This window comes from Suricata suricatta, chromosome 4 (assembly GCF_006229205.1).
Source record: "Suricata suricatta isolate VVHF042 chromosome 4, meerkat_22Aug2017_6uvM2_HiC, whole genome shotgun sequence".
NCBI classification, from domain to species: Eukaryota; Metazoa; Chordata; class Mammalia; order Carnivora; family Herpestidae; genus Suricata; species Suricata suricatta.
In genome coordinates this window covers 90792639-90807025 of record NC_043703.1, presented here as the reverse complement: position 1 = coordinate 90807025, position 14387 = coordinate 90792639, and the positions used below count along the sequence as shown (strand labels likewise).

Below are 14387 nucleotides of genomic sequence, written 5' to 3'. Positions count from 1 at the left end.
ACCTCGTAGAGGACTAATTAGTTATAAACAATTTCTGTCGACTTAGGGAAGATAACTCCAAAGGTCATGATTTTATTGCTCTATAGGACATTAACCTTTTTTTCTTTTTTTTTTACTGTGGTAAAATACACATAAAATTAACCATTTTTAAGTGTACAGTTCAATTGTACAGCATCCAGTGTGAATAAATATATTCACATTGTTGTGCAACCATCTCCACCATCAATCTTGTAAAGCTTTTACAGAGCTCTTCATCTTGTAAAACAAACTCTACACTCATTAAGCAATAACTCTCCATTCCCTTGCCTCCAGCCTCACCATTATTTTTTGTCTGTATGATTTTGATTACCCAGCCTCATAAAGTGGAGTCAGACGTATTTGTCTTTTTGTGTCAGGCTTATTTCACTTAGCATGATGTCCTCAGGTTTCATCCATGTTGTAGCCTGTGTCAGAATCTCCTTCCCTTTTAAAGCTGGGTGATATTCCATTCATATCTATACCATATTTGATGCTCTGTTCATCCTTTAATGCTTCCATTAATGGATACCTGAGTTCCTTCCACATTTTAGAGGTTGTGAATCATGCAATGAAGATGGGTGTACAAATATGTTTGAAACCCTGATTTCAATTCTTCTACCAAGAAGCAGAATTCTTCTACTTCTTCAATTCTACTTTTTTTTTTTTAATGTTTGTTTTATTCTTGAGAGACAGAGACAGAGCATGAGCGGGGGAGGGGCAGAGCAAGAGAGGGGCACAGAATCTTAAACAGTTTCCAAGCTCTGAGCTGTCAGCGCAGAGTCCATCCTGGGACTCGAACTCACCCGAGCCGAAGTTGGATGCTCAACCGACTTAGCTACCCAGGCACCCCAATTCTCCTACTTCTTCAACCAATAAGTAGAATTTATGGGTCATATGGTAATTCTGTTTTTAATGTTTTCAGGAACTGTTGTTTCTGTAGTGGCTATACCATTTTATATCCCCACTAACACTGCACATGGGTTCCAGTTTCTCTACATCCTTACTAACACTTGTTATTTTCCAGTTTTTTGACAGTAGCTATCCTACGAGTGTGAGGTGGTATCTCATTGCCATTTTAATTTGCAGTTCCCTAATGCTTAGTGATGTTGAGCATCTTTTCACGTCCTTATTGGTTATTCATATATATTCTTTGGAGAAATGTCTATTTAAGTCCTTTGCCTAGTCTTGAATTGGGTTGTTGTTGCTGTTGTTGTTTCTGAGTTTTAAAAGCTCTCTATATATTCTGGATATTAATCCCTCATTAGATGTATGATTGCAGATATTTCTTCCATTCTGTGGGTTGCCCTTTTACAGTGGGGATAGTGTCTTGATGCACAGAATTTTAAAAATTTTTATGAAGCCAATTTGTCTATTTTTTCTTTTGTTACCTGTACTTTTGATGTCAGATTCTAGGGCATTAGGCATTTTTATGTCTAACTTTGCATCTTATTCTTTTAAAAAGATTTTTAAAAATATTTATTTTTGGGAGAGCAAGAGAGAGAGAGACAGAGCATGAGTTGGGGAGAGGCAGAGAAAGAGGGAGACAGAGAATCTGAAGCAGGCTCCAGGCTCTGAGCTGTCAGCACAGAGCCCGATGTGGGGCTCGAACCCACGGACCGGGAGATCATGACCTGAGTTGAAGTCAGACGCTTGACCAACTGAGCCACCCAGGTGCCCTGCATTTTCCATTGATTATACATACCAGTTTCTTATGCCCATTTTTTCTTCTATTCTTTTTTTGAGTGAACTTTTTCATCCTGCTGGCCAATGACTAATGAGTTAATAACCAATAAAGTTGAATATCTTTAAAAAAGAGGTTAGCTATCCATTTCTATGTAAAAAGTATCTCAGAACTAAGTGGCTTAAAATAATAAAAATCATTATTATCTCTTACAGTTTTGATGAGTCAGAAACATAGAAGTGACTTTGTTGGGTAGTTCTGTCTGGGTGTCTCATGTGGTTGTTGTCAGAAGTGTGCAGGGCTGCAGTCCTCTGAGGGTGTGCCCGGGGCTGGAGAGTCCACATACAAGGCGGCTCCCCTGCATGCTGGCCAGTATGTTGGTGCTTGCTGTCACTTAGTGAGAATGTGTAACATGAGAAGAGCTGAAGGCCCAGGAGAGAGCCATGAGTGTCACCCCCAGAAGGCTGGGAAGGAGCAGCCAGACAAGCAGGATAAAACAAAGACGATGAAGTGGCATCAAAGCCAAGGGAGAGAGATTTATAGAGCAAGGCAGGCTAGTGGGAGGAAAGTGCCCACCAGACACAGCAGCAAGAAGGCCACCTTGGTGACCTCAGGGAGGCCAGTTTTGATATGATGGGACTGGAATCCAGGCACCAAGATATTTGGAGCTTCTGTCAGAGTTGAGGTTGGATCCCAGAAATGGAAGGCCAAGGAAGCTTCTAGTTAGAGGAACCACATACAAGGCCTAGGTTCATGACTGGGAAATTTCAGAGCATGTTTTGAAAGACAACCCAAATGAAATCGCATTTTGTTTCTTTACACTGCCTCACCTCTCTTCCCACACTGACCTTTACTGAACACACTGGAGCTACCTCTGAGCTTGGTCAGCCCATGGGTTAGACAGGAATACCACTGCTAATGGAGTGTGGCTCATTCATCTTTGTACTCCTCACTGCAGCAAGCAGTGTCTTCACAGTTTATGAATAAAAGATCTCTTTGATTTCACATAAGTCATCATATCCTTGGTAGAATTCTCTTGCTATCTTTTCAGGCAATTCAGAACCTCTTGGCTATTAACTTCTTAGCAGCCTGGCCACATTAATTCGTGTCTCCATTGACTCTCCAGGCCCATGTAGGTTTGTGTCTAGTATGAAAACAAGGGGCCAGCTGTTGTCTTATCCTAACTGTATCACCTAATCTCTAACACTAGAAAAATGAAACCAAAGGAAAGCTGTTAGTGACAACCAGCTGGGTTATGCCCAAGGCTCTCAGTATAGGCTGAGGCCAATTCGATTTTACCAAAGGACTTGCTAGGTTAGTGCTTTCAAAACTCTGATATGCATGGTAATTACTCAGGGATTTTATTGGAAAGCAGAAACTTGGGGCACCTGGGTGGCTCACTCAGTTAAGCGTTTGATTCTTGATTTTGGCTCAGGTCATGATCTTACTGTTCATGAGATGGAGCCCTGTGCCAGGCGCTGTGCTGACAGTGCAGAGCCTGCTTAGGATTGTCCCTTTCCCTCTATCCCCCCTCAAAATAAATAAACATTAAAAATATATTTAGGGGCACCTGAGTGGCTCAGTTGGTTAAGCATCCAACTCTAGCTCAGATCATGATCTCATGTTCATCAGTTTGAGCCCAACATTGGGCTCTCTGCTGTCAGTACAGATCCTCTTCAGATCCTCTGTTCCCCTCTCTCTCTGCCTCTCCTCTGCTTATTCTCTCTCTCTCTCTCTCAAAATAAATAAACTTTAAAAAAGTATATATTACACACACACACACACACACACACACACACACACACACACACAGTAATCAGAATCTGATTCTGTAGGCCTGAGCTGAGGCCTGAGATTCTGCATTCAGCATCACCAAATGCTCAGGTGATGTTGCTGGTATTCAGACCACACTTGATTATCAAGGTTCTAGGCAGTGCTCCCTACTTTCAGGAACCACTAGATGATCCCTGGTTGGGGGAGGTGAGTGCAGAAATTCAGAAGTCCTAGATCCAAATGTTTCCAAGAGCCTAGGTTTTCTTTTTATTCTGATCCTATTTTTTCCTTTTCAACTCAAAACCCATTTAGAAGCAGATAAACGGAGACAAAGCCCTTCCAGCCCTGACTGGGATGAAAGAAATGCCTTGTCTTCCTGTGACTTTTCCAGACAAACTGGAAAAACTCATTGGTGCCATGAGCGTTTGACCCAGGAAGCTAAAGAGAGAGGAACTCAGTGCTAGACCTGGAGCCCACAGAGGGTCTGGGGATGAGGCAGTGCCTCATGGTGGGAGTCCTCCCGGGCCTTTTCTTTTTGTCTCCCAGGCTCGGGGAAAACCACGCTGCTAGATGCCATGTCCGGGAGGCTGCGGCACACGGGGACCTTCCTGGGGGAGGTGTTCCTGAATGGCCAGTTGCTGCACAGGGACCAATTCCAGGACTGCTTCTCCTATGTCCAGCAGGTGGGCACACCCCCGGCCCCGCCACTGCCACCTGGTCTCTGCCACTGCCACACTGATGCCTCCCTCTCTCGCAGAGTGACACGCTGCTGAGCAACCTGACCGTGCGGGAGATGCTGCACTATGTGGCACTGCTTGCTGTCCGCTGCTGCTCCCCAGGTTTCTTCCAGAAGAAGGTGGGTAGCTTCCAGCCTTCTGCAGCCCTGCCCCCTAGGGGGTCACCTCACCATGGCTCTGCATCCCCCTTCCCTCCACTTACCTATTCCTCCCCTTCACTCTTCATCTCTTTAGTGGGGACTTGTGCCACCCAGTGTGGCAGCCACTGGTCACCTGTGGCTTTGAGCACTTGACACGCGGTCAGGCCCAATAGAGATGTGCTATGAGTGGGAAATGCACAGGGGTTTTTGGAAGTTAGTATGAAAAAAAAACACAAAAACGTGAAATATCTTACTAATTTTTAAAATACTGGCTACAGGTTGAATTGGTAGTATTTTGGCTGTATTGGGTTAAATAAATTACATTAATTTTACTCGTTTCTTTTTAAAATGTGACTACCAGAGTATTTAAAATCTGTATGGGGCTGGTATTATATTTCTGTTGGATAGCATTGTTCTAGGACCTCAGTGTTTGAGTAAATAGTTATTTTCCTCACTGTACTCTGCTATGCAGCCCCGTTGGGGTTTTTCTCAACTTTCTTTGAGGCATTTTGCATGTGCCTTATGCAAACTGGATTAAGTTCATGAAGGAGCTATTGACCTGTCAACTCTTTCTAGGTTTCAGTCTGTCTCTCTTAATATATCTAATTTAGAAGTAGTCACAGGTAAACCCACAGGGACTAAGGGTGTGTAGGTGAGTGTGCCACCTACAAGGCAGGCACAGTTCCCTGGGAAATAGGCCCTCAGAGTCACCAGAGGAAACCTGCAACATCTGCCTCAGAGGCTGCAGCAAAGCCGCAGTGAGGGTCCTCCTGGGCACACAAATTGTATCTGCAGTCCAGACTCCAAGGCTAGCCTTCTTCAGGGCCACTGGGGCTTCACAGAAATCCTCCCTCTTGGCTGAGGGTGCCCCGTCTTTATCAGGCACTGCTAGGTCTGTCCCAGGAACTTGTTCAGTTTGTCCCTGGCATTGGACTTTCAGACGAGGCTTGGAGAGTGGAATTAGGTCTAAGCTCTGTCCCAAGTACCAGTAGGTTTGTTTGATAAATGCCCGGGTGAGTAGAGAGCATTCTTCTGTTGGAGAGTCCTAGGCAGTGCTGGAGGATAGCTTTTACTCCAGAGGAGTCTTAGCAAGGGGCCTGGCCCTCGAAGAGCACTGTCAGCCTCACAGAGCGATAGCTAGTTCTGTTCCCTGGAGGTTACCTCGGAGTGCTCAGAACGCATCGCGAGGTTCTTGCTATTCTACTAGGTTATACAGGCATTCCTTGGAGATACTGTAGGTTTGGTTCCAGACCACTGCAGGAAAGCACATACCAGAATCAAGAGAGTCAGGTCAATCTTTTGGTTTCCCAGTGCATGTCAAAGTGATGCTTATCCTATACTGTAGTCGGTTAGGTGTACATTAGCATTATGTCTAAAATAAACAATGTACCTACCCATCTTAATAATGTTTTAGCAGTGCCTCTGTGGCTTGGTCAGTTAAGCATCTGACTCTTGATTTAGGCTCAGGTCGTAATCTCACAGTTAGTGAGTTCAAGCCCCACAGTGGGCTCTGTGCTGACAATGCAGAGCCTGCTTAGGATTGTCTCCCTCTCTCTCTGCCCCTCCCGTGCTTGCTCGCTTTCTCTCTCTCTCTCTCTCTCTCTCTCTCTCTCTCTCTCTCTCTCTCAAAATACATAAAAATAAAAAAATAAACTTTAAAAAATAAAAATACTTTATTGACACATAAAATAAGCAAATGCTGTTGGAAAAATGGTGCTAGTAGACATGCTTGACACAGGGTTGGCACAAACCATTAATTTATAGAAAATGCAGTATCTGTGAAGCCCAATAAAGGGAGGTGCAATGAAACAAGGTGTGCCTGTACTCTGAACTCTCATAGCTGGCTGGCATTAGTCAGGCTTTGTTCACACACAATATTGCATTTTATTCTGGCATCAACCTTACGAGAAAGGCATTACCGCCTGACACACAAGATTAAGATCAGACAATGGGAATGGCAGAGCTGGGATGTGAACCTAGGAAGTCTAGCTCTATCATGCCTCCCTACGCTCCTTGGATCTCCTGAGGCCCCTTGTGATGAGAGAAGATGGAGGTGTAGTTCAGCCCACACTGAGGCACAGGCATGTTCACGTGACTTAGCCCTGACACTGAGTGACAGATGAGTCCATCTCTGGACTTTCTCTCTGCTTGCTTTAGTATTTCTTTCTAAAAAAGGGCAGGAACCAATTAAGTCATAGTAATTCATTACCTCAGAGGAGGGATGATGCAATAGAAAACAGAAGCAAATTTTAGGACTTTTTGATTTCAACAGCCTATCTCTCAAGAGAATACGGGGAGGAACTCAGAACATAAAAACGGATTTGGAAGGATATATGGTAGTCAAAGGGCACAAGTTTTCCATTCTGGAGACGAGATTCAGTGTCTCTTGACTGGAAAAGAAAATGAGTAAGAGGAGAAGCAAAGAAAACTGAAATATTGATGGATCTCTGAGAAGGGTTTTTGTGTGGGCCTCTCTCTCAGTTACCTCACCACACCGAAGCCAGGCCTGGGTCCCAAGGCAGGGCCTGGAGTCCTAGTGTAGACGGAACTTGCTTTTCCCCAGACCCTCTCCAGACTTACAGTACTGCACATCAAGATTTACTAAAAACCAACATTAATTAAAACAATGAAATATTAGGGTGTCTGGGTGGCTCAGCTGGTTGAGCATCCAGCTCTCGGTTTCGGCTCAGGTCATAACCTCATGGACCATGGGTTTGAGCCTGAGTGGGATTCCATGCTGACAGCAGGGAGGCTGCTTGGGATTCTCTCTCTCCTTCTCTCTCTGCCCTTCACCTTCTCAAGATCTCTAAATAAGTAAATAAGCTTTAAAAAAAACAATGAAACACTAATATACATCAATGATATAGAATAGGGAGACCAAAGCACCACTGCATACTGTCAACCAATGGAGAAAAGACAATTAAACTACTGGCGCAATTAAAATATCAATATTGGGAAAATTGGAATGTTACTCCTACCTCAAACCACAATATCAAGTTCAGGTGGATTATTTATCTAGATGTGAAAGTTAAAACAATAAGGTTTTTAAAAATTAAAAAATAAATAAACATAAAAAATAAAGGGCAGGAGAAGTTACCTGGGTAGGAGAAGTGATGTCATAAACAGATTCTTGTGAGTTAGTGATTCACTTATGTCACATATCCCAATGAGAGAATGAATCTAAGAAAGCCATGGATCTCTCCCCCAGAAAATGCACATATGTGCACAAATATTCGGAAAATTTATGGATGCTTTGCAATCAATTGATGGCAAAAATTCTCCCCCACCCGCCCCAGGAACTGTTGTCTTGGCATTGGCAGCCCCTAAAAGTCCTGCAAAATCCTCTCTGCCTGAAAGTACCTTCTGAGCAAATCCAGTCCACAGAGGTAAAATTTGGACAAGGTAATTTAGTGAGAAGAAAGTAGTGGTAATAGAGAGCAGAGCACAGCGGGTCTCTCCTCTGAGGAACCTGAACATAAAGCCGCGGTTGACACGGGCAGGCTCTGTCTGCTGGACTGTGGGCTAAACCTTGTGCTTCGTGAGCCGCTGGAGAAGCCAGCCAGTTCTCTCAGTCCCAGCTCTGTCACTTGCTAAGGGTGTGATCTTGGGCAAGTTATGCACCTCTCTGAGCATATGTGTCCTTCTCTATAATAAATAGAATAATAATGCATCTCTCCTGGAGTTGATGTGAGGAATGAGTCAGTGTATCTGAGAACACATAGCATAGAGGTGGATGATCCCAGTGCATCCCAATAAACCCAAGGGTTCCTTCTAAGACACTGAATTCCATTCCCAGTAGTGTTTGCTAGACATGAGAGAGGCTTTGGGACAGAGCATGACACATGTGAAACAGCTTAAATAAATGTCTTCTCTCTCTATCCCTTCTGATCCAGGAGGGCAAGTTTACTCCTTTCTTCTAGTTGTTGCAGAGCAGATGAAAGGGACGCTCAGGCATCTGCCCTGGCAGGTGAGCGTATCAGCCCGAACATGTCAAGCAAAACTCACTTCCAGGGTCCTTCTGCTCTGATGGCAACAGGAGACCCTTCTTTTTTCCAAAATAGATCATTCTGGTTTATTTATGCATTGTTAACCTTGTTATTCCTTTGGATGTATTTCAGATATATTCTTTCTTGTGGTCAAACCTTCATCTATGCTTTTGATCCCACTCCTGGCTCCTCTGGAACTTTGTTTTGCAAATCATCTCCTCTTTACTCCAGTCTATTTTGTTGTTATTTTTTAAGGTTTTTATTTGTTTGAGAGAGTGAGCATGAGTGGGGGAGGGCAGAGGGGAGGAGAGAGAGAATTTCAAGAAAGCTCTGCATCCCATACTGAGCCTGATGCAGGGCTTGATCTTGCGACTGTGAGATCATGACCTGAGCCAAAATCAATAGTCGAATGTGCTTAACTGATTAAGCCACGTAGGCACCCCTACTTTGTTGTTACATGTTTTTTTTTAACATTTATTTTTGAGAGAGACACAGAAAGAGAGCAGAATAGGGACAGAAAGAGGGAGACAGACAATCTGAAGCAGGCTCCAGGCTCAGAGCTATCAGCACAGAGCTTGATGCAGGGCTCGAATTCATAACTCTGAGATCATGACCTGAGCCGAGATGGGAAGCTCAATGGACTGAGCCACCCAGGCGCCCCTGTTGTTATTTTTTAATGCAGTATTTTGTTTCTTTTTTCATGATAGAAGTAACACAATCTCTTTAGAGGTGTATGGGAATGCAACTCATTACCATATATGTAAGTATTTTCAGTCTGTTTTTAGTTGCTTTCCCCAGGGCCCTATGTAGATAGAGGTCATCAAGCAAGCCAGGGCCAGAAGTAGAGAGTTCTGGAAGAGTCTCTGGAGATGGGCTAAGCCGATGAAGGAAGGAAGGATGCTGAGGCAGCAGCGTCTAAGAGAGAGAGAGGAGAGCTGAGACAGGAACTGAAGCATAGCTGTAGGTAATAAACGGGCCCCCTGAGCGGTCTTTAAAGAGATTCAAGTAAAGAACTGGCATTTTTAAACATTACTTTTGATAGCTGGATTGTGTTTGAGTCAGAACCACACTGAGAGTGGGCCACATGGGACTCTAGGACTTATTTGGGTTACATAAGGTAGTCAGGTTTAGTTCAAACCAAATTAGATTTTTTTGGCATATAAAATATTTATTATAAAATTTCAAAAACCAGATATATTTTTTAATGTTTATTTTTGAGAGAGAGTGCAAGCAGGAGAGGGGCAGATAGAGAGGGAGACACAGAATTGGAAGCAGGCTCCAGACTCTGAGCTGTCAGCACAGAACCCAACCTGGGGCTCAAACTCATGAGGCATGAGATCATGACCTGAGCTGAAGTCAGATACTTAACTGACTGAGCCACCCAGGTGCCCCCCAAACTCGTTTTAAAAAGCTACATTGTAACTATGCCTTTGGGGGATCTTTCTATATGCCAGAATTAATGCAGCATCTGAAAATAAGAGTCCAACAGGGGCACCTGGGTGGCTCAGTCGGTTAAGCATCCAGCTTCAGGTTGTGATCTCATGGTTCATGAGTTCGAGCTTTGCGTCAGGCTCTGTGCTGTCAGCTCAGAGCCTGGAGCCTGCTTTGGATTCTGTGTTTCCCTCTCCCTCTGCTCCTCCCCCTCTTGTTCTCATTCTCGTGTTCTCCCTCCCTCTCTTTCTTTCTCTCTTCCTCCCCCCAAAATAAACATTAAAAAAGTTTTTTTAAAGATGTATTTGAAAATAGGAGTCCAATGAAGCTTCCACTGTTTCCTGGTGAATTTCCCTGAAACAAATGTAAACAGTTTTGTTACTTTAGAAACTTTTGAAAAACAGTTGTATTATTTGTTTTAATCTGACACATGTGTTATGATTTAGACCAAATTGAATTTTATCATAATAGGCAAGTTCTCTGGGATGTGGTGAAGTGGCTGAGCACTCCAGGGAAGTGTGCTGTTGCCTCTTCCGTGCCATCTTCAGGCCCTGAGTTAGGGCAGCAGCCCAGCAGTGACCAGTCTTCCTGGACTCTATGTCTCAAACAGGTGGATGCAGTCATGGTGGAGCTGAGTCTGAGCCACGTGGCAGATCAGCTGATTGGCAATTCCAACCTTGGGGGAATTTCCAACGGCGAGCGGCGTCGGGTCTCCATTGCAGCCCAGCTCCTCCAGGATCCCAGTAAGTGGGACTCAGAATGGGCACTGGCTGCCACCCATCTTCCACGGGCATCTTCAATATGTCCTTTTTTTCATAGTCTCCCTTTGGAAAGGAGTTTGTGTGGAACTGGCATCACTGATGTCAAACCGGGGACTTGGTTTCTTTGGAAATACTATGTAGTTCTTGATGCCATTCCACCATTCAAGTACAAAACAGCCCTTAGACTTGGAAATACTGTCTTTGCGTTTTAATGTTTAGTTAAGATCTTCCATGAACACTTGAGCCTGGCCATCCTAACTTCTTACTAGAGCAACACCAGTAAGTATGCTGTGGAAAGCCAGGGAGCTTTGGTGTGACTGGAGGTAGTAATGAAATGGCAGGAATTAAAACGGGACTTTGATATACAAAAAAGTGTGAGGGAGAAGTATCAAGATGAGGTAGCCAGTCACCTGCGTCTCCTGCTGGGTTTGGTCATTCTCCCCACCTCCGTACTTACATATGCACCCAGAAGAGGACATACTGAATTTGGATGCTACACTGAGTAAGACTAAGACTGCCTGTTCTTCAGATGGAGGTTGATCACTAGAAGGCAAAGAAGAGAGATGTTTTTGCTTTTTAAAATTTTTATGTTTATTTATTATTGAGACAGAAACAGAGCATGAGCGGGGAAGGGGCACAGAGAGAGGGTGACACATAATCTGAAGCAGGCTCTGAGCTGTCTGCACAGAGCCTGATGTGGGACTTGAACCCACGAACCGTGAGATCATGACCTGAGCTGAAGTTGGACACTCAACTGACTGAGCCACCCAGGCGCCCCAGGAAGAGAGATGCTCTTAAGAGCCTTTCTCACTTTCTGGGTAGAAAGAGCCACAGTTAAACCCTCTAAAGAATCTAAATCCCTGTCCCACCTTGGACTTTGTTTTATGGGTCAGAGTTTTTTGTAGTGCAAAGACCCTGTCAGTGTTGGAAAGTGCTCCACATGAAGGGAGATTATGTCTTTTTAACCAGCCTCCTCTCAACCTTTTGAAAACAACTTGGTGCCTGCTCGCCAGCCCTCATTCTTTGTCATTGGTCTTCTGGACAGAGCCCCAACCGTCCACAGTACCATGTGAGAGGCCTGATCTTGTTGCTGCCCTGTTCCCTCAAGGATTGAAGCCAAAATGTGCTCTGCAGCTGGGAGTTGGGTCCTCACAGGTCAGGTTCTCTCTCTTGGGCTTGGGCTGAAAGCCAGTTTACATCTAGGTTCTTCTCACAGCATACTATTTGCATGGGGTAAGGTGGGATGGGACATCTCTGTAAAGAACTCTTCAGAATTCTGAGTTTAACCAAACTCCACACCCGTAAAACAAATAATCCAGTGAAGAAATGGGCAGAAGGGGCGCCTGGGTGGCTCAGTTGGTTAAGTGTCCGGCTTCGGCTCAGGTCATGATCTCACGGTTTATGGGTTCAAGCCCTACATCGGGCTCTGTGCTGACAGCTAGCTCAAAGCCGGGAGCTTGCTTCAGATTCTGTATTTCCCTCTGTCTCTGACCCTCCCCTCCTTGTGCTGTCTCTCTCTGTCTCTCAAAAAAAATAAGAAAAGGGCAGAAGACATCCATGTGGCCAACAGACACATGAAACGATGCTCAACGTCTCTCATCATCAGGGAAATACAAATCAAAGCCACCATTGAGATACCACCTCACAGGTAGTGAGTAGCAAAAGTGAACTAATCAGGAGACTATAGATACTGGCAAGGATGTGGAGAAATGGGAAAAGTCTTGCACTATTGGGAATGCAAACTGGTGCAGCCTCTCTGGAAAACAGTGTGGAGGTTCCTCAAAAAATTAAAAATAGAACTACACTATGACCCAGCAATAGCGCTGCTAGGGATTCACCCAAGGGATACAGGAGTGCTGATGCATAGGGGCACACGTACCCCAATGTTCATAGCAGCACTTTCAACAATAGCCAAATTATGGGAAAAGCCTAAATGTCCTTTAACTGATGAATGGATAAAGAAGATGTGGTTTGTATATGCAATGGAGTACTACATGGCAATGAGAAAGAATGAAATCCTGTCATTTGCAGCAATGTGGATGGAACTGAAGGGTATTATGCTAAGTGAAATAAGTCATTCAGAGAAAGACAGATACCATATATTTTCACTCACATGTGGATCTTGAGAAACTTAACAAGAGACCATGGGGAAAAAAGTTACAAGCAGGGAGGGAGGCAAACCATAAGAGACTCTCAGATATAGAGAGCAAACTGAGGGTTGATGGGGAGGGGTAGAGAGGGGAAAGTGGGTGATGGGCATTGAGGAGGGCACTTGTTGGGATGAGAATACAGTGGGTATTCTATGAAAGCCAATTTAACACATTATATTAAAATTAAAAATAATAATAAAATTCTGAGTTTAAAGCCTAAAGCCTAGGCTCATCAGTGACTCAGAAACTGGACCCTTCTTTGCTTGCAGAGGTCATGCTGCTTGATGAGCCCACCACAGGCCTGGACTGCGTGACAGCAAATCAGATCGTTGTCCTCCTGGCCGAGCTGGCTCGCAGGGACCGCATTGTGATTATCACCATCCACCAGCCACGCTCTGAGCTCTTCCAGGTGAGAGGGACGTCTCTTCTTCCTGCTTAGCTCATCAGAGGTGGGTCGATGTGTGTATGTTGAGATGGGGATCATGAGGAAGAGACTAGTACTTGTCGGCCAGAGCAGTTGGAGCCAGTATGGGCTTCCTGATACGGGAAGGGCACCTACCCTATACCAAACACCTTCTGTTAGCACTCGCTCATTTAGTCCACACAGTAGTTCTATGAGGTGGGTGTCAGTACTGTCACTTAAGAGAAAAGAGGGAGATTTAGAAATGATGCCAAATTGAGTCAGTACCACACACTAAAGAAGCTGGAAGTGGCATTCATTGGCCAGTCAGCTTCAAAGGCTGTGTCTTTCCACTAAATCATAGATTTCCTTCTAAAAATCTCACTTCATCTTCTCAGGATACTTTAAGGGAGCTATTAGTTGTCTTTTATAGACAAAGATCTGAGATTAAACACATGAACATTTTGTCCAAGGTCACTCATTGGCACAACTGGGATTCAAACCCAGGTCCCCTGGCCAGCTCCCGGAGTCCTCCTCTGCCCCAGATGTGATGCTGGACCCAGGCCGGATGCAGCTTTGTGCACAGAGGCAACCCAAGCTGAAAAAAAGTAGGGACACGCTCTGTGTGTCTGCAGTGGATACAATAAGAATACTAATGCATGGCTGAGATAATCCAGGACTTACTACTTGGGAATTTATCCTCCAGAAGAATATGGTAATCTGATTATACACTAACACCATTTATTTTCCAATCAGCTCTTTGACAAAATTGCCATTATGAGCTACGGAGAGCTGGTTTTCTGTGGGACACCAGTGGAAGTGCTTGATTTCTTCAATGGCTGCAATTACCCTTGTCCCGAACATTCAAACCCTTTTGACTTTTATAGTAAGTTTTTTTCACCTTTCTCATTACGAATGTTTATTAAACTTTATCATCTCAGATTTCAGCCTGGATGTCAGTAGCACTTGTGGATTTTGTTCTTGCTTTTGTTTTGGTGTTTTGACTCTTTAAGGAATTACTTTGGCTGGGTCCCTTAACTTGCCATCTGATAGATGACCTTTCAGAATGTGAGGTGGGGGATCTCTCTCAAATGGGTGCACATCCACTTTGTCAGAGAAAAATAGCTGAGCTTCTAAATTCTCACAGCAGCCTCCGTTGAGTCTTCAAGGCCTTGCAGGTAACCTTAAAATAATTCTGATTTTATAGGTGGACACAAACAGAAAATATTCTGGTTTTATAGGTGGGCTAGTACTCTGGAATCGATGAAACATGTATTAAAAGCCACTGTTCATATATTTGCATTTAAAAA

At 44.2% G+C, this 14387-nt stretch overlaps 1 protein-coding gene across 2 annotated transcripts in view; it reads left to right on the top strand.

Moving 5' to 3' along the window:
- Positions 1 to 14387, top strand: part of ABCG5 (ATP binding cassette subfamily G member 5) — a 33129-nt gene that overhangs the window by 3138 nt on the left and 15604 nt on the right. Inside the window, exons 2-7 of one of the 2 annotated variants that reach the window (XM_029937263.1) lie at positions 4019 to 4155; positions 4230 to 4328; positions 7646 to 7735; positions 10377 to 10509; positions 12947 to 13086; positions 13834 to 13963. In XM_029937263.1, coding sequence (XP_029793123.1) covers positions 4019 to 4155; positions 4230 to 4328; positions 7646 to 7735; positions 10377 to 10509; positions 12947 to 13086; positions 13834 to 13963 — 729 coding nt within the window. The remainder of the gene's footprint in view (positions 1 to 4018; positions 4156 to 4229; positions 4329 to 7645; positions 7736 to 10376; positions 10510 to 12946; positions 13087 to 13833; positions 13964 to 14387) is intronic. The other variant, XM_029937264.1, reaches the window with a different exon arrangement.